The sequence below is a fragment of the Scyliorhinus torazame genome, chromosome 14, assembly GCF_047496885.1.
Source record: "Scyliorhinus torazame isolate Kashiwa2021f chromosome 14, sScyTor2.1, whole genome shotgun sequence".
Classification (NCBI taxonomy): Eukaryota; Metazoa; Chordata; class Chondrichthyes; order Carcharhiniformes; family Scyliorhinidae; genus Scyliorhinus; species Scyliorhinus torazame.
In genome coordinates this window covers 213,248,632-213,269,465 of record NC_092720.1, presented here as the reverse complement: position 1 = coordinate 213,269,465, position 20,834 = coordinate 213,248,632, and the positions used below count along the sequence as shown (strand labels likewise).

The 20,834-nt window shown below is 47.0% G+C and overlaps 1 protein-coding gene across 2 annotated transcripts in view; it reads left to right on the top strand.

Annotated features, from left to right (window-relative positions):
- The window catches only part of LOC140390473 (butyrophilin subfamily 1 member A1-like), a 391,546-nt gene that overhangs the window by 35,147 nt on the left and 335,565 nt on the right, over nt 1–20,834 (top strand). For both annotated transcript variants that reach the window (XM_072475628.1, XM_072475627.1), the window contains one exon: nt 221–505. In XM_072475628.1, coding sequence (XP_072331729.1) covers nt 221–505 — 285 coding nt within the window. The remainder of the gene's footprint in view (nt 1–220; nt 506–20,834) is intronic.

Below are 20,834 nucleotides of genomic sequence, written 5' to 3'. Positions count from 1 at the left end.
GAATGAATTCAACTGGTGAGGTGAGAGTGACTCTCATTAACGTAAAGCAGCGTTGAATCAAGAGTGGAACTGAAGAGTTCAAGTAAAACTGAGGTCAATGTGATAGTCAGTGTCAGCACAGTGAGTTACAATATTACTTAACAGATCAAAATGATTATGGATTTTTGAAATTAAACAAAATGAGCAATAGTTTGAATTACTGATTAAATCCTAATTACAGGTTTTGGACACCGGCCTTGGATTCACCTGGAGGAAAACAACAAAGACGGACTTCGTATTGTGTGTAAATCAGATGGATGGTATCCTGATCCAGTGATACGGTGGGAGGATGGGAATGGACAGGATGTGACCGCACAGTCTGAATGGGAATTTCTAAAGGACTCCAGAGGCCTTATTACTGCCCAGAGTCATATTGATGTCACAAGTGACTCAGTAAACAGGTTTTCATGTTTCATGGAAAACCGGTTATTGAGGAAAAGTCGAGAGGCCCATGTCCAGATATCAGGTAGGTGCACGTTTAGTCACCAGTTTGTTACAATAAATATTTGCTGACAATATTTCTCCGCTCCTGAAGGCACTAACTCAGACAGAGTGAGTTGGACGTTGAGATAATGCAAGGTTGATCATCATCTTCCAAAATTCTACAGATTCAGAAATGGTTCCTGCAGACTGTGAGGTGACAAATTTAAGAAAGGAAGGAGGGGGAAAAGAGGAAACTGCAGACTTGTAAGCCTGACATCAGTGGTTGGGAACAGGGGTGCAGTACCAAATATTGAGGTGCATGAGCTCGAAGAAAATGGGCATATTTTATCATCCTTTGCACAGCGAGATTGAGGCAGGTGGGATCAGAGAATCCAGTGGAAGTCAAAACATTGGAATTCTGCCAGGGAGAAAGATTTATTGGAAGGCAGAGCCTAGTAATCCAGATGTGGAGATGCCGGCGTTGGACTGGGGTGAGCACAGTAAGAAGTTTTACAACATCAGGTTAAAATCCAACATGTTTGTTTCAAACACTAGCTTTCGGAGCACTGCTCCTTCCTCAGGTGAATTCTATCAGTGCTCCGAAAGCTAGTGTTTGAAACAAACATGTTGGACTTTAACCTGGTGTTGTAAAACTTCTTACTATAGTAATCCAGAGACCCAGGGTTTTGATCTGGAGACCTGGGTTCGAATCCCACCATGGCAGATGGTGAAATTTGAATTGAATAAAAACCTGGAATTACAAGTCTAATGGTGACCATGAAACACGAATGTCCTTTAGGGAAGGAAATCTGCTGTTCTTACTCAAGATCCACAGCAATGTGGGTGACTCTTAAATGCCCCTCATGGGTGTTATATTGCCACAATTGGTAATATGTTGTATTCTTTGTTGCTTCTTCCAGAATGACACGATGTAGTGTTGACAAAGAATATACCAATCAAAAGATTGAAACAAAACTAATTTATTATTACAGCGCTAATTAAATACAGCTCGAACACTCTACTGTCATGTGATTATCGAAAGGAAAAAATGTAGTATCGATACATATTACATGATATGCATATGAAGTTAACATGTGAGTGAAAAGAATTATAATTAAACCGTCCAACAGTTATGATTCACAAATTGAGTCTGTCCGGCTTCCTTCTAATCCTTGACGATCTTCTTAAACCTTGAAGAGAAGTGTCAGAAGATTTTAGCGTCGTCTGTGAATCTTCAATAACTTTGGAAGACGTCATTGTGTTGTGAAAAAGACTTTCACGTAGTTGAAGATCTGGAAACATTTTGTTAGGTGGTTTAATTTTCAAAAGTGCTCACCGATTCCGTTGAACAATGGGACCTTAATTTGTTTGAATGATATAGGAGGGTGATGCTGCCTAACATTACTCCAGCAATAGCAGACCAACCTCCATCAGGAATTTCAATCCTGATTTGGATCTCTTGGAGTCAGTGTTTCCAGTGTAGTTGCATGTTGATCGTAGTATTGTCGTTGCATGTCTTGTTGACGTTGCATCTTTTTAATTACGGGCAGATGATGTGGATCAGGTCGTCTAATGGACGGAAGAGTAGTCCTAAACTCCCTGTTCATCAACAATTGAGCTGGTGATAAACCCGTAGCAAGCGGAGTTGCTCTGTCGTTAAGTAAAGCAAGATTTATGTCAGCATGAGAATCAAAGGATTTATGTAGAAGTTGCTTTATTATGTGAACCACTTTCTCAACTTTTCCATTCGATTGTGGATAATGCGGACTTGATGTGATGTGAGCAAAATTATATTCTTTGGCGAATTCAGTCCATTCATGACTATTAAAACACGGTCCGTTTTCAGACATGCCAGTGTTCGGAATACCATGTCTCGCAAAGATTTCATGTGTAGCCTTGATAACCGATCTGGAAGTCCAGTCTGACAACATGATGACTTGTCATCATAATTTGATAAATACCTATGATTAACACATAATCACGACCATTGAAATGAAACAAGTCGATTCCTACTTTTGACCATGGAGTCTTCTCCAATGTATGTGGTCGAAGTTTTTCTTTGCATTGTGCAGGTTGGTATTTTTGACATGTTTCATACTCTAGAATAAGATTTGTGATGTCTCGGTTGATACCTGGCCAATGCACACCTCGTCTTGCTCTTTTGCATTTTTCTATGCCGAGGTGACCTTCATGTTTCTGTCTTAGAATCATGGGTCTAAGTGACATAGGAATCACTATGCGATCGAGTCGGAGTAACAGTCCATCAACAACTGTAAATTCTGCTTTTATGTTTCTATATTTAGAACAATGTCCTTTAGGCCAACCATTGTTTAAATGGTCTATGGCATGAAGTAACATTGAATCTTTCTTGGCCTCATCATGGATGCTTTTCAGTTTGTCGTTGGAGGCAGGTAAGGTTTCAGCTCGAAGCTGCACTTGAGCTTCTATGTACTGAATAAATTCAGGTGGTTGCTCTTCTGAGAGAACAGAAAGTGATAACACGTCAGCAATTATCAATTCTTGCCTCGAGTATATACAGGTCCAAAGTTGTATCTACATAGCTTCATCAGGATACGCTGTAACCTTGGTGTCATATCATTCAAATCCTTGTGAATGATGTGAACAAGTGGTCTGTGATCAGTCTCGACTGTGAATGTAGATAGGCCAGATACATAGTCGTGAAACTTGAGAATTCCAGTTAGTAAGCCTAAACATTCCTTTTGTATCTGAGCATACCGTTGTTCAGTAGGTGTCATTGCTCTTGAAGCATAAGCTACTGGTGACCATGAAAAATTGTCATCTCTTTGTCGAAGAACTGCTCCAATTCCACTTTGACTTGCATCCGTTGAGATTTTTGATTCTCCGTCGGGGCCAAAGAAAGAAAGAAGAGGTGCAGTAGTCAATTGTGGCTTTAGATCGATCCATTCATTTTGATGATTGTCAGTCCATAAAAATGTGGTAGACTGTTTGATGAGCTGTTGCAAAGCAGTACTTCTGGACGAGAAGTTAGGAATAAGCTTCCCCAGAAAATTGATACCACCTAAGAATCTCAACACAGCTTTCTTGTCCTCTGGGACTTTCATTTTCTGTATGGCAGCAATCTTGTTGTCGTCAGGTCGCACACCATGTTCCAAAATTTGATCTCCAAGAAACTTCAGAGTTGAGATACCAAAATGACATTTGGCTCTATTCAGTTTTAAACCAAATTTATGTACTCGTTGGAAGACTTGCAACAGCCTTGCATTGTGCTCTTCTCGTGTAGATGACTAGTCAATGATATCATCCGTGTAAACACGTACACCTTCAATACCTTCAGTCATTTGCTCCACCACTCAATGAAATATCTCCGATGCTGAAATAATACCAAACGGCATTCTATTGAAACAGAATCGACCAAACGGTGTGTTGAACGTACACAACTTCTTGCGTCATCTAACTGCATTTGTCACAATCCTCTGGAGGCATCCAGTTTGGAATAAGTTTTAGCATTCGCCAGTTCGCTGGTGACTTCTTCATGCTTGGGTATTGGACAGTGCTCTCGCTTAATATTTTTATTAAGATCTTTTGGATCGATGCATATCCTTAATTCCCCAGAAGGTTCTTTACATACACCATTGAACTGACACAGTCAGTCGGTGCTGTTATTTTGGATATTGTGTCAAGATTCTGCTTACGTGCAAGTTCTTTCTTTAATCTTTCACAAAGCGATGCAGGAACTCTTGTCGGAGGGTGTACCACTAGATTCGCATCTGGCTTTAATTGGATATTATACTTCTAGGGAAGAGTACCTATGCCTTCAAAGACATGAGGAAAGCGATCAAGAAGCCTTGTATGGCTTCTTGAACTGGTGGAAGAGATGAACTTGTGCTATAAATTCTCTGAATTAGGTGAAGCTCCTTACAGGCTTGCGCACCTAAGAGAGAAGATCTGTTCAATTCAACAATATCAAATCTCAGAGATATGGCAGTGTCGTGATTTGTAACCAATAAATAGCATGATCCCAATGAGGTGATAACACTGCCATTATAATCACGCAATTGACAATATGTTTTCTTGATTTTAGGAGTTTGATTCAGTTGCGAAAGGTCATGCCTGTTGAGCAAGTTTGCAGAAGCTCCTGCATCAAGTTTAAAAATGATTTCAGAACCATTTACTTGAAGCACTGTGTTCCATTCAGAATCCGTGTTAATAGAAAGAACGACATTAAAAGGAGATGAAACATTTGTGGCACCATATTTTTCAATAATGCTGACGAAGAAGGATTCTTCTAAGCAGTAAGCATCAAGATCATTGGAAAAATGTTCTTTCTGATAAGCTTCTCTTGTTGTGTCTGCACTTCTTACATTCATACACGCTTTAATTACATTCGCAGATTTCAATTGTGTCGCTTGAAGAGATTTTCTGCATTGCACAGCAAAGTGGTTGAGTTTGCCACATTGTGAGCAAATCTTTCCTCGTGCTGGACATTTTTTGAGTGGTTGGGCGTGTCCACAGCGTCCACATGTCATGACGTTCATGTCATGCGTACAGTTCCTTTGCGCATGCTTCTTCCGTCTCGTGTCTTTTTGCGAAGTGAGCATGCGTGGGCCGTGAATGCGCGTCGGCAAGATGGCTGCCACCTGAAACGCGCATCTTTCTGGGCTGTACCACAGCATTCTACCTCCAGGCTCATTCTTGCGCCCTTTATTCTCTGCAGAATCTCAAAATATTGACTTTTGGACAATTCATGCATACGACACATTTCAATCGTGTTTTCGAGCTGGAGATTTTTCTGTCTCAGCAAACGTTCCCTGAGCTTATCTGTTATTCCAAATACAATTTTATCCCTGATCATTGAGTCATTTCGAATGGAGAAATGAGGGGTGGGATTCTCCAACCCCGGCCGGGTCGGAGAATCGGCCGGGGGGGGCGTAAATTGCACCCCGCCGCTCCGACGCCAGCTGCCGAATTCTCCAGCGCCGGTTTTTGGGCGGGGGCGGGGATCGGACCACGCCAGTCGGGGGCCGTTCTCAGCGCCCCCCGCCCCCCCCCCCCCCCCCCGGCCGCCCGCCGATTCTCCAGGCCCCGATGGGCCGAGCCATCCGTTTTCGGCCAGTCCCGTCGGCGTGGATTAGACCAGGTCCATACCGGCGGAACCTGGCTTGGAGGGCGGCCTGCGAAGTCCTCGGGGGAGCGCGGGGGGGATCTGGCCCTGGGGTGGGCTGGCCCGTGATCGGGGCCCACCGATCTGTGGGCGGGCCTGTGCCGTGGGGGCACTCTTTCCCTCCGCACCGGCCTGTGTAAGGCTCCGCGATGACCGGTGCAGAGAAGAAACCTCCTGCGCATGCGCAGGAAACACGCCAGCGGTTCTGCGCAGGAGCTAGAACACGCTGGCGCTCCTGCACATGCGGCAACCCGCGCCGGCCGGCTGAAGCCCTTCGCCGCCGATTGGCGCGGCGCCAACCACTCCAGCGCTAGCCTCGCCCCCAGATGTGTGGAGGATTCCGCACCTTCCGGGCGGCCCGATGCCGGAGTGGTTCACGCCACTCTTTGGCGCCGGTACAGCCCACCCCGCCGATTGCGGGAGAATCCCACCCTACATATTTGAGCTGAGAGCTTTAGATCAGTCAGGAAGCAATCAATCTACTCCCTATTATTTTGCATCCTTCTCTGAAAGACAAAACGCTCAAATGTTTCATTTATCTGTATCCCGCAGTGAAGATCAAATTTTGCTCTGACAACATCAACGACCGTTGCAAATTGAAGTGAGTTAGACAGTTCTATGGCTTGTGAACCAGCCATCGTTAGAAATAATGTTAATTTCCGATCATTACTTGCATCACTTAACTCCAATGCCAAGAGATACAACTGAAACTATTGTTTCAACGCTGACCAGTTAACATCTAGTTTACCAGTGATCCGGAGTTGGCGTGGAACATGAGCTTTCTCCATGTTTAGCAGTGATCCGGAGTTGGTGTGGAACATGAGCTTTCTCCATGTTTACCAGTGATCCGGAGTTGGCGTGGAACATGAGCTTTCTCCGTGTTTACCAGTGATCCGGAGTTGGCGTGGAACATGAGCTTTCTCCATGTTTACCAGTGATCCGGAGTTGGCGTGGAACATGAGCTTTCTCCATGTTTACCAGTGATCCGGAGTTGGCGTGGAACATGAGCTTTCTCCATGTTTACCAGTGATCCGGAGTTGGCGTGGAACATGAGCTTTCCCCATGTTTACCAGTGATCCGGAGTTGGCGTGGAACATGAGCTTTCTCCATGTTTACCAGTGATCCGGAGTTGGCGTGGAACATGAGCTTTCTCCATGTTTACCAGTGATCCGGAGTTGGCGTGGAACATGAGCTTTCTCCATGTTTACCAGTGAGCCGGAGTTGGCGTGGAACATGAGCTTTCTCCATGTTTACCAGTGACCCGGAGTTGGCGTGGAACATGAGCTTTCTCCATGTTTACCAGTGATCCGGAGTTGGCGTGGAACATGAGCTTTCTCCATGTTTACCAGTGATCCGGAGTTGGCGTGGAACATGAGCTTTCTCCATGTTTACCAGTGATCCGGAGTTGGCGTGGAACATGAGCTTTCTCCATGTTTACCAGTGATCCGGAGTTGTCGTGGAACATGAGCTTTCTCCATGTTTACCAGTGATCCGGAGTTGTCCTGGAACATGAGCTTTCTACATGTTTACCAGTGACCCGGAGTTGGCGTGGAACATGAGCTTTCTCCATGTTTACCAGTGATCTGGAGTTGGTGTGGAACATGAGCTTTCTCCATGTTTACCAGTGATCCGGAGTTGGCGTGGAACATGAGCTTTCGCCATGTTTACCAGTGATCCGGAGTTGGCGTGGAACATGAGCTTTCTCCATGTTTACCAGTGATCCGGAGTTGGCGTGGAACATGAGCTTTCTCCATGTTTACCAGTGATCCGGAGTTGGCGTGGAACATGAGCTTTCTCCATGTTTACCAGTGACCTGGAGTTGGCGTGGAACATGAGCTTTCTCCATGTTTACCAGTGATCCGGAGTTGGCGTGGAACATGAGCTTTCTCCATGTTTACCAGTGATCCGGAGTTGGCGTGGAACATGAGCTTTCCCCATGTTTACCAGTGATCCGGAGTTGGCGTGGAACATGAGCTTTCGCCATGTTTACCAGTGATCCGGAGTTGGCGTGGAACATGAGCTTTCTCCATGTTTACCAGTGATCCGGAGTTGGCGTGGAACATGAGCTTTCTCCATGTTTACCAGTGATCCGGAGTTGGCGTGGAACATGAGCTTTCTCCATGTTTACCAGTGATCCGGAGTTGGTGTGGAACATGAGCTTTCTCCATGTTTACCAGTGATCCGGAGTTGGCGTGGAACATGAGCTTTCTCCGTGTTTACCAGTGATCCGGAGTTGGCGTGGAACATGAGCTTTCTCCATGTTTACCAGTGATCCGGAGTTGGCGTGGAACATGAGCTTTCTCCATGTTTACCAGTGATCCGGAGTTGGCGTGGAACATGAGCTTTCTCCATGTTTACCAGTGATCCGGAGTTGGCGTGGAACATGAGCTTTCCCCATGTTTACCAGTGATCCGGAGTTGGCGTGGAACATGAGCTTTTCCCATGTTTACCAGTGATCCGGAGTTGGCGTGGAACATGAGCTTTCTCCATGTTTACCAGTGATCCGGAGTTGGCGTGGAACAAGAGCTTTCTCCGTGTTTACCAGTGATCCGGAGTTGGTGTGGAACATGAGCTTTCTCCATGTTTACCAGTGATCCGGAGTTGGCGTGGAACATGAGCTTTCTCCATGTTTACCAGTGATCCGGAGTTGGCGTGGAACATGAGCTTTCTCCATGTTTACCAGTGATCCGGAGTTGTCGTGGAACATGAGCTTTCTCCATGTTTACCAGTGATCCGGAGTTGTCCTGGAACATGAGCTTTCTACATGTTTACCAGTGACCCGGAGTTGGCGTGGAACATGAGCTTTCTCCATGTTTACCAGTGATCCGGAGTTGTCGTGGAACATGAGCTTTCTCCATGTTTACCAGTGATCCGGAGTTGGCGTGGAACATGAGCTTTCTCCATGTTTACCAGTGATCCGGAGTTGGCGTGGAACATGAGCTTTCGCCATGTTTACCAGTGATCCGGAGTTGGCGTGGAACATGAGCTTTCTCCATGTTTACCAGTGATCCGGAGTTGGCGTGGAACATGAGCTTTCTCCATGTTTACCAGTGATCCGGAGTTGGCATGGAACATGAGCTTTCTCCATGTTTACCAGTGACCTGGAGTTGGCGTGGAACATGAGCTTTCTCCATGTTTACCAGTGATCCGGAGTTGGCGTGGAACATGAGCTTTCTCCATGTTTACCAGTGATCCGGAGTTGGCGTGGAACATGAGCTTTCCCCATGTTTACCAGTGATCCGGAGTTGGCGTGGAACATGAGCTTTCTCCATGTTTACCAGTGATCCGGAGTTGGCGTGGAACATGAGCTTTCTACATGTTTACCAGTGACCCGGAGTTGGCGTGGAACATGAGCTTTCTCCATGTTTACCAGTGATCTGGAGTTGGTGTGGAACATGAGCTTTCTCCATGTTTACCAGTGATCCGGAGTTGGCGTGGAACATGAGCTTTCGCCATGTTTACCAGTGATGTTGGCGTGGAACATGAGCTTTCTCCATGTTTACCAGTGATCCGGAGTTGGCGTGGAACATGAGCTTTCTCCATGTTTACCAGTGATCCGGAGTTGGCGTGGAACATGAGCTTTCTCCATGTTTACCAGTGATCCGGAGTTGGCGTGGAACATGAGCTTTCTCCATGTTTACCAGTGATCCGGAGTTGTCCTGGAACATGAGCTTTCTCCATGTTTACCAGTGATCCGGAGTTGTCCTGGAACATGAGCTTTCTCCATGTTTACCAGTGATCCGGAGTTGGCGTGGAACATGAGCTTTCTCCATGTTTACCAGTGATCCGGAGTTGGCGTGGAACATGAGCTTTCCCCATGTTTACCAGTGATCCGGAGTTGGCGTGGAACATGAGCTTTCTCCATGTTTACCAGTGATCCGGAGTTGTCCTGGAACATGAGCTTTCTCCATGTTTACCAGTGATCCGGAGTTGTCCTGGAACATGAGCTTTCTCCATGTTTACCAGTGACCTGGAGTTGGCGTGGAACATGAGCTTTCTCCATGTTTACCAGTGATCCGGAGTTGGCGTGGAACATGAGCTTTCTTCATGTTTACCAGTGATCCGGAGTTGTCCTGGAACATGAGCTTTCTCCATGTTTACCAGTGACCTGGAGTTGGCGTGGAACATGAGCTTTCTCCATGTTTACCAGTGATCCGGAGTTGGCGTGGAACATGAGCTTTCCCCATGTTTACCAGTGTTCCGGAGTTGGCGTGGAACATGAGCTTTCTCCATGTTTACCAGTGATCCGGAGTTGTCCTGGAACATGAGCTTTCTCCATGTTTACCAGTGATCCGGAGTTGTCCTGGAACATGAGCTTTCTCCATGTTTACCAGTGACCTGGAGTTGGCGTGGAACATGAGCTTTCTCCATGTTTACCAGTGATCCGGAGTTGGCGTGGAACATGAGCTTTCTCCATGTTTACCAGTGATCCGGAGTTGTCCTGGAACATGAGCTTTCTCCATGTTTACCAGTGACCTGGAGTTGGTGTGGAACATGAGCTTTCTCCATGTTTACCAGTGATCCGGAGTTGGCGTGGAACATGAGCTTTCCCCATGTTTACCAGTGTTCCGGAGTTGGCGTGGAACATGAGCTTTCTCCATGTTTACCAGTGATCCGGAGTTGTCCTGGAACATGAGCTTTCTCCATGTTTACCAGTGAGCCGGAGTTGGCGTGGAACATGAGCTTTCTCCATGTTTACCAGTGATCCGGAGTTGGCGTGGAACATGAGCTTTCTCCATGTTTACCAGTGAGCCGGAGTTGGCGTGGAACATGAGCTTTCTCCATGTTTACCAGTGATCCGGAGTTGGCGTGGAACATGAGCTTTCTCCATGTTTACCAGTGATCCGGAGTTGGTGTGGAACATGAGCTTTCTCCGTGTTTACCAGTGATCCGGAGTTGGCGTGGAACATGAGCTTTCTCCGTGTTTACCAGTGATCCGGAGTTGGCGTGGAACATGAGCTTTCTCCATGTTTACCAGTGATCCGGAGTTGGCGTGGAACATGAGCTTTCTCCATGTTTACCAGTGATCCGGAGTTGGCGTGGAACATGAGCTTTCTCCGTGTTTACCAGTGATCCGGAGTTGGCGTGGAACATGAGCTTTCTCCGTGTTTACCAGTGATCCGGAGTTGGCGTGGAACATGAGCTTTCTCCGTGTTTACCAGTGATCCGGAGTTGGCGTGGAACATGAGCTTTCTCCGTGTTTACCAGTGATCCGGAGTTGGCGTGGAACATGAGCTTTCTCCATGTTTACCAGTGACCCGGAGTTGGCGTGGAACATGAGCTTTCTCCATGTTTACCAGTGATCCGGAGTTGGCGTGGAACATGAGCTTTCTCCATGTTTACCAGTGATCCGGAGTTGGCGTGGAACATGAGCTTTCCCCATGTTTACCAGTGATCCGGAGTTGGCGTGGAACATGAGCTTTCTCCATGTTTACCAGTGACCCGGAGTTGTCCTGGAACATGAGCTTTCTCCATGTTTACCAGTGATCCGGAGTTGGCGTGGAACATGAGCTTTCTCCATGTTTACCAGTGACCCGGAGTTGGCGTGGAACATGAGCTTTCTCCATGTTTACCAGTGATCCGGAGTTGGTGTGTAACATGAGCTTTCTCCATGTTTACCAGTGATCCGGAGTTGACGTGGAACATGACCTTTCTCCGTGCTTACCAGTGAGCCGGAGTTGGCGTGGAACATGAGCTTTCTCCATGTTTACCAGTGAGCCGGAGTTGGCGTGGAACATGAGCTTTCTCCATGTTTACCAGTGATCCGGAGTTGGCGTGGAACATGAGCTTTCCCCATATTTACCAGTGATCCGGAGTTGTCGTGGAACATGAGCTTTCTCCATGTTTACCAGTGATCCGGAGTTGGCGTGGAACATGAGCTTTCTCCATGTTTACCAGTGACCCGGAGTTGGCGTGGAACATGAGCTTTCTCCATGTTTACCAGTGATCCGGAGTTGGCGTGGAACATGAGCTTTCTCCATGTTTACCAGTGATCCGGAGTTGGCGTGGAACATGAGCTTTCTCCATGTTTACCAGTGACCCGGAGTTGGTGTGGAACATGAGCTTTCTCCATGTTTACCAGTGATCCGGAGTTGGCGTGGAACATGAGCTTTCCCCATATTTACCAGTGATCCGGAGTTGTCGTGGAACATGAGCTTTCTCCGTGTTTACCAGTGATCCGGAGTTGTCGTGGAACATGAGCTTTCCCCATGTTTACCAGTGATCCGGAGTTGGCGTGGAACATGAGCTTTCCCCATGTTTACCAGTGATCCGGAGTTGTCCTGGAACATGAGCTTTCTACATGTTTACCAGTGACCCGGAGTTGGCGTGGAACATGAGCTTTCTCCATGTTTACCAGTGATCCGGAGTTGGCGTGGAACATGAGCTTTCTCCATGTTTACCAGTGATCCGGAGTTGGCGTGGAACATGAGCTTTCTCCATGTTTACCAGTGATCCGGAGTTCGCGTGGAACATGAGCTTTCTCCATGTTTACCAGTGATCCGGAGTTGGCGTGGAACATGAGCTTTCTCCATGTTTACCAGTGATCCGGAGTTGTCCTGGAACATGAGCTTTCTCCATGTTTACCAGTGATCCGGAGTTGGTGTGGAACATGAGCTTTCTCCATGTTTACCAGTGATCCGGAGTTGGCGTGGAACATGAGCTTTCTCCATGTTTACCAGTGATCCGGAGTTGGCGTGGAACATGAGCTTTCTCCATGTTTACCAGTGATCCGGAGTTGGTGTGGAACATGAGCTTTCTCCATGTTTACCAGTGATCCGGAGTTGGCGTGGAACATGAGCTTTCTCCATGTTTACCAGTGATCCGGAGTTGGCGTGGAACATGAGCTTTCTCCATGTTTACCAGTGATCCGGAGTTGGCGTGGAACATGAGCTTTCGCCATGTTTACCAGTGATCCGGAGTTGGCGTGGAACATGAGCTTTCTCCATGTTTTCCAGTGATCCGGAGTTGGCGTGGAACATGAGCTTTCGCCATGTTTACCAGTGATCCGGAGTTGGCGTGGAACATGAGCTTTCTCCATGTTTACCAGTGATCCGGAGTTGGCGTGGAACATGAGCTTTCTCCATGTTTACCAGTGATCCGGAGTTGGCGTGGAACATGAGCTTTCTCCATGTTTACCAGTGATCCGGAGTTGGCGTGGAACATGAGCTTTTCCCATGTTTACCAGTGATCCGGAGTTGGCGTGGAACATGAGCTTTCCCCATGTTTACCAGTGATCCGGAGTTGGCGTGGAACATGAGCTTTCTCCATGTTTACCAGTGATCCGGAGTTGGCGTGGAACATGAGCTTTCTCCATGTTTACCAGTGATCCGGAGTTGGCGTGGAACATGAGCTTTCGCCATGTTTACCAGTGATCCGGAGTTGGCGTGGAACATGAGCTTTCTCCATGTTTACCAGTGATCCGGAGTTGGCGTGGAACATGAGCTTTCCCCATGTTTACCAGTGATCCGGAGTTGGCGTGGAACATGAGCTTTCTCCATGTTTACCAGTGATCCGGAGTTGGCGTGGAACATGAGCTTTCTCCATGTTTACCAGTGATCCGGAGTTGGCGTGGAACATGAGCTTTCTCCATGTTTACCAGTGATCCGGAGTTGGCGTGGAACATGAGCTTTCTCCATGTTTACCAGTGATCCGGAGTTGGCGTGGAACATGAGCTTTCTCCATGTTTACCAGTGATCCGGAGTTGGTGTGGAACATGAGCTTTCTCCATGTTTACCAGTGATCCGGATTTGGCGTGGAACATGAGCTTTCTCCATGTTTACCAGTGATCCGGAGTTGGCGTGGAACATGAGCTTTCCCCATGTTTACCAGTGATCCGGAGTTGGTGTGGAACATGAGCTTTCTCCATGTTTACCAGTGATCCGGAGTTGGCGTGGAACATGAGCTTTCTCCATGTTTACCAGTGATCCGGAGTTGGCGTGGAACATGAGCTTTCTCCATGTTTACCAGTGATCCGGAGTTGGCGTGGAACATGAGCTTTCTCCATGTTTACCAGTGATCCGGAGTTGGCGTGGAACATGAGCTTTCTCCATGTTTACCAGTGATCCGGAGTTGGCGTGGAACATGAGCTTTCTCCATGTTTACCAGTGATCCGGAGTTGGCGTGGAACATGAGCTTTCTCCATGTTTACCAGTGATCCGGAGTTGGTGTGGAACATGAGCTTTCTCCATGAGTCCTGGATTCTTCGGTGTCTCGCAGTAACAGGTCTGTCCGCAGTCTGTTCTTCGAAGTTCGAGTCGCGTCTAGTTTTGTTCCTGATAGCTAGATTCTTACTAATCTATCTATACAGCTTCAGTTGTAATCCTGTTACTATGTTATATTACCGTGATTGGTAATATGTTGTATTCTTTGTCTTTCCTTCCAGAATGACCTGATGTCGTGTTGACAAAGAATATATCAAACAAAAGATTGAAACAAAACTAATTTATTCTTACACTACTAATTAAATGAAGTTTGAACACGGTCTTGGTGCTCCTCGTCTGGAGTCAAAATCTTCACGATTTCATTCTCTTGTGGGTCTTGGTGCCCCTCTTCTGGTGTCAAAATCATCAAGATTTCAATTGACGTGGTCTTTCTGGACTCTCGGGTAGTCCTACTCTGTGCTTCTGTACAGACGAGCTGAGATCTGTCTGTCTCGCTGTGATCCTGCACATCCTGTATGTCGATTGTGATCACATTGTCACTGTTTTCACATACAGTGGGTAATACAGTGGGCAGACTTACATTGTCTTCTTGGTGATTCTGTGAGCTTGGTAGACCATAGACCATAGACCATAGAACATACAGTGCAGAAGGAGGCCATTCGGCCCATCGAGTCTGCACCGACCCAGTTAAGCCCTCACTTTCGCCCTATATTTACGGTATCCCCGTAACCCAATAACCCCTCCGAACCTTTTTGGACACTAAGGGCAATTTAGCATGGCCAATCCACCTACCCCTGCATGTCTTTGGACTGTGGGAGGAAACCGGAGCACCCGGAGGAAACCCACGCAGACACAGGGAGAACGTGCAGACTCCGCACAGACAGTGACCCAACGGGGAATCGAACCTGGGACCCTGGCGCTGTGAAGCCACAGTGCTAACCACTGTGCTACCGTGCTGCCCTCCAGACGTTCATAGTCTGCTTCTGGTTGCTCAGATACGGTGGGTAGACCTTCATGGTCTTGATCATGCATGGCGTTCGCTGTGGAGTGTTTGCTTGCTTCCATTTTGGAGTCTGTCAACGAGCTATCTGTGGAGGCTTGCGCCGCTCTCTCTGTGGAGTCTTTCATCGTTCTCTCTGTGGAGTCTTTCATCGTTCTCTCTGTGGAGTCATGCAGTGTTCTCTCTGTGAAGTCGTTCTGTGCTCTCTGTGTGGCGTCGTCTTCTTCCTGAGTATTTGACAGGTTGCTGTCATCCAATGTATAGATGATCTGCCATGGCATCATGGTATTGGATTCATCTACAATGAGTAGAGTTGTGTTGAGCTTTGCAGCCGTGTTGCTGATGCTGTGATCAGCATATCCGAATAACTCAGCCAACTCAGCCATGTCTGAGTAGTATTGTTCGAAAAACGTTCATCTTTTTTTGTTTTAGATTTGTTATCGTTCTCTTCACTTTGGGTGGTGCAGACTGCTTGTTCCAGGGTGTTGTAGTTATCTTCCATTGCTGGTGTAAGTTCAGGCATTTGAGGTAAGAAAATTGGGTTTTGCAGCTTTAAATTTCTTATTTTTAATTTTCGGGCATTTCCCCTTTAAGTGGGCGCGGTCCTGGTCTTCTGACATCATGACGCTCATGACGTAAAACGTAGGAATCAATTGCGCATGCGCAATTCGATTTTCCTTTACTGTGCGCATTTTCTTCAACGCGCATGCGCAGAACCATCTTCGAACGGTGGGATCTTTTCTTTCAACTGCGCCTGCGCTGCTAGCGCATGCACAAAACGGCTGATTTCAACTGCGCATGCGCGGCTTCTGTTTCCTGCGCATGCACAGATGCAGATTTTCGTCTTTTGTTCCCCGGGGACTGTAAAATGTGCTCCGACGCCATTTTAACATGGATTTCTGCGATTTATTTTCTGTAAAAAGTTAAAGTTACTTTTTTTTACGCACTGGACTTTTCAATTGCGATTTCCATTGTTAACCCTTTCAGTTCTGGTAATGATTGGTTGGGTTTCACATCACTCATCCACGGTGCAATTTTGTCTCCAAGCATTGAATGTCTTAAAGCAGCATTGTTACTGGTGTTACAGTACTCTTCAAATGTTTTCAGTATTACTTCTAATTTAGTGCTGTCTTCGCCTTTCAACAATTTAAAGCCGTTATATATTTCTCTAGCTTCCTGTCCTGTGAGGAGCAGTGCTATTTTAATTTCTAATGAGGCTGCTTTCAAATCATAAGCTATGATACATATATCGAACATTTGTATCAAACTTTTCCAGCTACGACTTAAATTACCGGTTGTGTTCAGCTGTGGTGGAGTTCCAACAAGTTTCATTAAATCAGGGAAGTCTTCCCACTTCGAATGTCCGCTGTGTTGAGAACTGTACTCTGGACATAACAGGAATGAGCGTCACTGGCAAGTAATGTGTCAAAGAACAATTTTATTGAATAATTATGATTATGTTTTGAAAAATTCTCTTGTTATGTAAAAGTAGAAACAAGTAGAAATAAAGATCATTTATTGAAGGGATAAAGCACTTTATAGCAGAAGAAAAGAAAGACTGATTTTAAAACACAAACAATAGTCCCTAAAACTCTGTTCCATGTGAGCTCCCAAAAGATCACCACAGCTTTGGTCTGTTCCATGGCCCTAAATTGGTAAAACTTCCCCTTGATACAACAATACCAAGTCTCTGAGTCACTTTGCATACGAGGGTGCACTCTTCAGCCAGTCACTCCAATGTTGCTTCCTCCATGGTAGACTGTTCCACTCTGGCTGCAGCCCCAATCCTGGGAACATCATCCCTTCAGGACAAATTTCTGGCTCATTCCAGCCTTGTGCAGACTTTCTCAAAACAATTAGTCTGGAAAAACACAATTCCTTACAAATTCTCTTCACAGGCAGTGCAAGACTTTGCAGATTTCACAATCCACGTTGTTTATGTGTATTTTGGTGTCTCACTCCTGCCATCAATGAAACTCCATCTGGTGATAACCACACCATAGTTAACCATCTCATGTACAGCTACTCACTGTCCTGGTTGTAGCGTGATGTATGCTGGAGTTTCAGATGTATTGTAGCCTGTGTATTTGGTGCAGTAATGGTTAAAATCCTGAGTTAGTGTGTGAGTGCCGCAATCAGGGTTAAAATCCTGAGTTAGTGTGTGAGTGCTGCAGTCAGGGTTAAAATCCTGAGTTAGTGTGTGAGTGCTGCAGTCAGGGTTAAAATCCTGAGTTGGTGTGTGAGTGCTGTGTGAGTGCTGCAGTCAGGGTTAAAATTCTGAGTTAGTGTGTGAGTGCTGCAGTCAGGGTTAAAATCCTGATTTAGTGTGTGAGTGCTGCAGTCAGGGTTAAAATCCTGAGTTAGTGTGTGAGTGCCGCAGTCAGGGTTAAAATCCTGAGTTAGTGTGTGAGTGCTGCAGTCAGGGTTAAAATCCTGAGTTAGTGAGTGAGTCCTGCAGTCAGCGTTAAAATCCTGAGTTAGTTTTTGAGTCCTGCAGTCAGCGTTAAAATCCTGAGTTAGTGTGTGAGTGCTGCAGTCAGGGTTAAAATCCTGAGTTAGTGTGTGAGTGCTGCAGTCAGGGTTAAAATCCTGAGTTAGTGTGTGAGTGCTGTGTGAGTGCTGCAGTCAGGGTTAAAATCCTGAATTAGTGTGTGAGTGCCGCAGTCAGAGTTAAAATCCTGAGTTAGTGTGTGAGTGCCGCAGTCAGGGTTAAAATCCTGAGTTAGTGTGTGAGTGCTGCAGTCAGGGTTAAAATCCTTAGTTAGTGTGTGAGTGCTGCAGTCAGGGTTAAAATCCTGAGTTTGTGTGTGAGTGCTGCAGTCAGGGTTAAAATCCTGAGTTAGTGTGTGAGTGCTGCAGTCAGGGTTAAAATCCTGAGTTAGTGTGTGAGTGCTGCAGTCAGGGTTAAAATCCTGAGTTAGTGTGTGAGTGCTGCAGTCAGGGTTAAAATCCTGAGTTAGTGTGTGAGTGCTGTGTGAGTGCTGCAGTCAGGGTTAAAATCCTGAATTAGTGTGTGAGTGCCGCAGTCAGGGTTAAAATCCTGAGTTAGTGTGTGAGTGCTGTGTGAGTGCCGCAGTCAGGGTTAAAATCCTGAGTTAGTGTGTGAGTGCTGCAGTCAGGGTTAAAATCCTGAGTTAGTGTGTGAGTGCCGCAGTCAGGGTTAAAATCCTGAGTTAGTGTGTGAGTGCCGCAGTCAGGGTTAAAATCCTGAGTTAGTGTGTGAGTGCTGCAGTCAGGGTTAAAATCCTGAGTTAGTGTGTGAGTGCTGCAGTCAGGGTTAAAATCCTGAGTTAGTGTGTGAGTGCCGCAGTCAGGGTTAAAATCCTGAGTTAGTGTGTGAGTGCTGCAGTCAGAGTTAAAATCCTGAGTTAGTGTGTGAGTGCTGCAGTCAGGGTTAAAATCCTGAGTTAGTGTGTGAGTGCTGCAGCCAGGGTTAAAATCCTGAGTTAGTGAGTGAGTCCTGCAGTCAGCGTTAAAATCCTGAGTTAGTTTTTGAGTGCTGCAGTCAGGGTTAAAATCCTGAGTTAGTGTGTGAGTGCTGCAGTCAGGGTTAAAATCCTGAGTTAGTGTGTGAGTGCTGCAGTCAGGGTTAAAATCCTGAGTTAGTGTGTGAGTGCTGCAGTCAGGGTTAAAATCCTGAGTTAGTGTGTGAGTGCTGTGTGAGTGCTGCAGTCAGGGTTAAAATCCTGAATTAGTGTGTGAGTGCCGCAGTCAGGGTTAAAATCCTGAGTTTGTGTGTGAGTGCTGTGTGAGTGCCGCAGTCAGGGTTAAAATCCTGAGTTAGTGTGTGAGTGCTGCAGTCAGGGTTAAAATCCTGAGTTAGTGTGTGAGTGCTGCAGTCAGGGTTAAAATCCTTAGTTGGTGTGTGAGTGCTGCAGTCAGGGTTAAAATCCTGAGTTAGTGTGTGAGTGCTGCAGTCAGCGTTAAAATCCTGAGTTAGTGTGTGAGTGCTGTGTGAGTGCTGCAGTCAGGGTTAAAATCCTGAGTTAGTGTGTGAGTGCTGCAGTCAGAGTTAAAAATCCTGAGTTAGTGTGTGAGTGCTGCAGTCATGTTTTCAGAAATCCTGGTGTCAAAGGCAGCTGAGTTTTCCTTTGGAGACTGAGGTGCAATTAAAGCATGGGCTAATGGACTGCGGTTTATATTAAGGGGAGTAGATAGTGTCGTCGGATGTGATTTAACCACCGCATTGTGCCCGGTGCAGATATGGGCACGGTGGTTAAATAGTGAGAAATCGGGATACATGTCGCACGCGATCTAACCGGCCCGCTCCCGATGGTGAGTTCGGGTCTCGCCCAAATATCGCGAGCATGTCATTAACTCCAATTAGCACCAATGTCCATCTCATTAGCGAGATTGATGTTGAATGTATCGGCCTCCTGGGAATTAACCGGCGTCTAGGCGAGAAATCACGTGGGCATCGTTTAGTTCTCCTTTAAGAACGTGAAGCTGGTGCAAAGGCTGCTGAGGGGATCTGAGGAGGTGAGCAGCCATTTCCATTCTTGGGCCTGCAGCTCTGGCTGGGGGAGGAGGGGAATGTGCTTTTCATCTGTGAGGCCTTCAAGCCATCTTTAAATATGGATAAAGATGGAGACCCATAACAGGGGCAACAACAGCTGCTGCCTGTCGGTCTTGCCAGACAGTTCCAGGACAGAACCCTGTTCTTGGTTATATGCTGGCGGTCACTTTAACTCCCTTTGACTGTGACTAGCCTCGAGCTTCAAAGCTATTGCAGATAAATAATTGGCCTTGTTAGTTACGTGGGCACTTCACAGTTCTCAAGTGCCTCCTCGTGGGTACATGTGCCTTGTCTCAGACAATGATTAACGAATCGCATTTCAATCAAACCTTGAAGTCCCAACACTTTGCCTGAATTCTAGAAGCGTCAGCACCATAGATTCAGCAGTCAGCAATCAAACACTCGAGCTGGGCTTCAGCACAGGGTATATCTTGCTGATCAAAGTGTGAGTGTGTGGACCAGGAGAGGCATTGAGCATGGTCTCCCTAATGTTCCCGGCAGGGGTCTGAGGTCTGGGTCTGGGGCTGGACTCTGGGGGCTCCAGCTGTCACTAGGGGTGAGTGTGCAGAGCTAGCTTTTACAGCCAACTGGCTCGGTGTCTAGCACTCTGAGAGAAGGCGGGACACGTAAGGGTGGGGGAGATTTGGGGGATTTGAGGGTCTCTGGGTGGAAACCATAACTATTGTCGGTCTCTCTCTTTCCTCCAATTCCTTACAGATAACAAAATGGAAATCTGGGAAAACAGGTTTTGATGGGCCTCGGAGGTGTGAAAAGTGGGGGGTGGGAGAACGGGACCGATATTGGTTGAGGAAGTGGATGGGGGATTCTGGGACGGGGCGAGGGGTTTGATGGCATCAAAGGGACGGGGCGGGCCAAGCCCAGTGGGCAGAGCCTGGAGTTATGATGATGGCGGATAAGGGGGCTCGGGGGGGGGGTGAGAGACCCACGGTCAGAATAGTTACATGGAACGTGAGGGGTTTGGGGGGGGCGGGGGGGGGCAGTGAAGAGGTTGAGGGTGTTTGTGCACCTAAAAAGCTTTAAGGCCGATGTTGTCATGTTACAGGAGACTCATCCAAAGGTGAAAGACTAAGTGAGGCTGAGGAAGGGCTGGGTGAGCCAAGTATTTCATTCGGGATTCGACAGTATGCACGAGGGGTAGAGGTTTTGGTCGGTAAGCGAGTGAGGTTCCAGATGGAGATGGTGGTGGCGGACCAGGGGGGTAGATATGGGATAGTAACGGGCGTTAGATGAGAGGTTGGTGGCGTTGGCAATTGCATATGGCCCTAACTGGGATGGTGCAGGGTTTGTGAGGAAGGTGTTTGGGGCCATTCTGGACTTGGATTCGCACGAGCTAATAGTGGGAGGGGATTGGAATTTGGTGCAAGAGCCAAGGAAGGATAGATCATAGCGACACTCGCTCGCCCAGTTGGGGGGGTGGTGAAGGTGCTGACTGGCCTATTAGGAAATGGAAGGCTGGAGGTTCTTGTACCCGAGAGAGCGGGAGTATTCATTTTTCTTCTCGGTTCATAAGGTTTATTCGAGGATAGACTT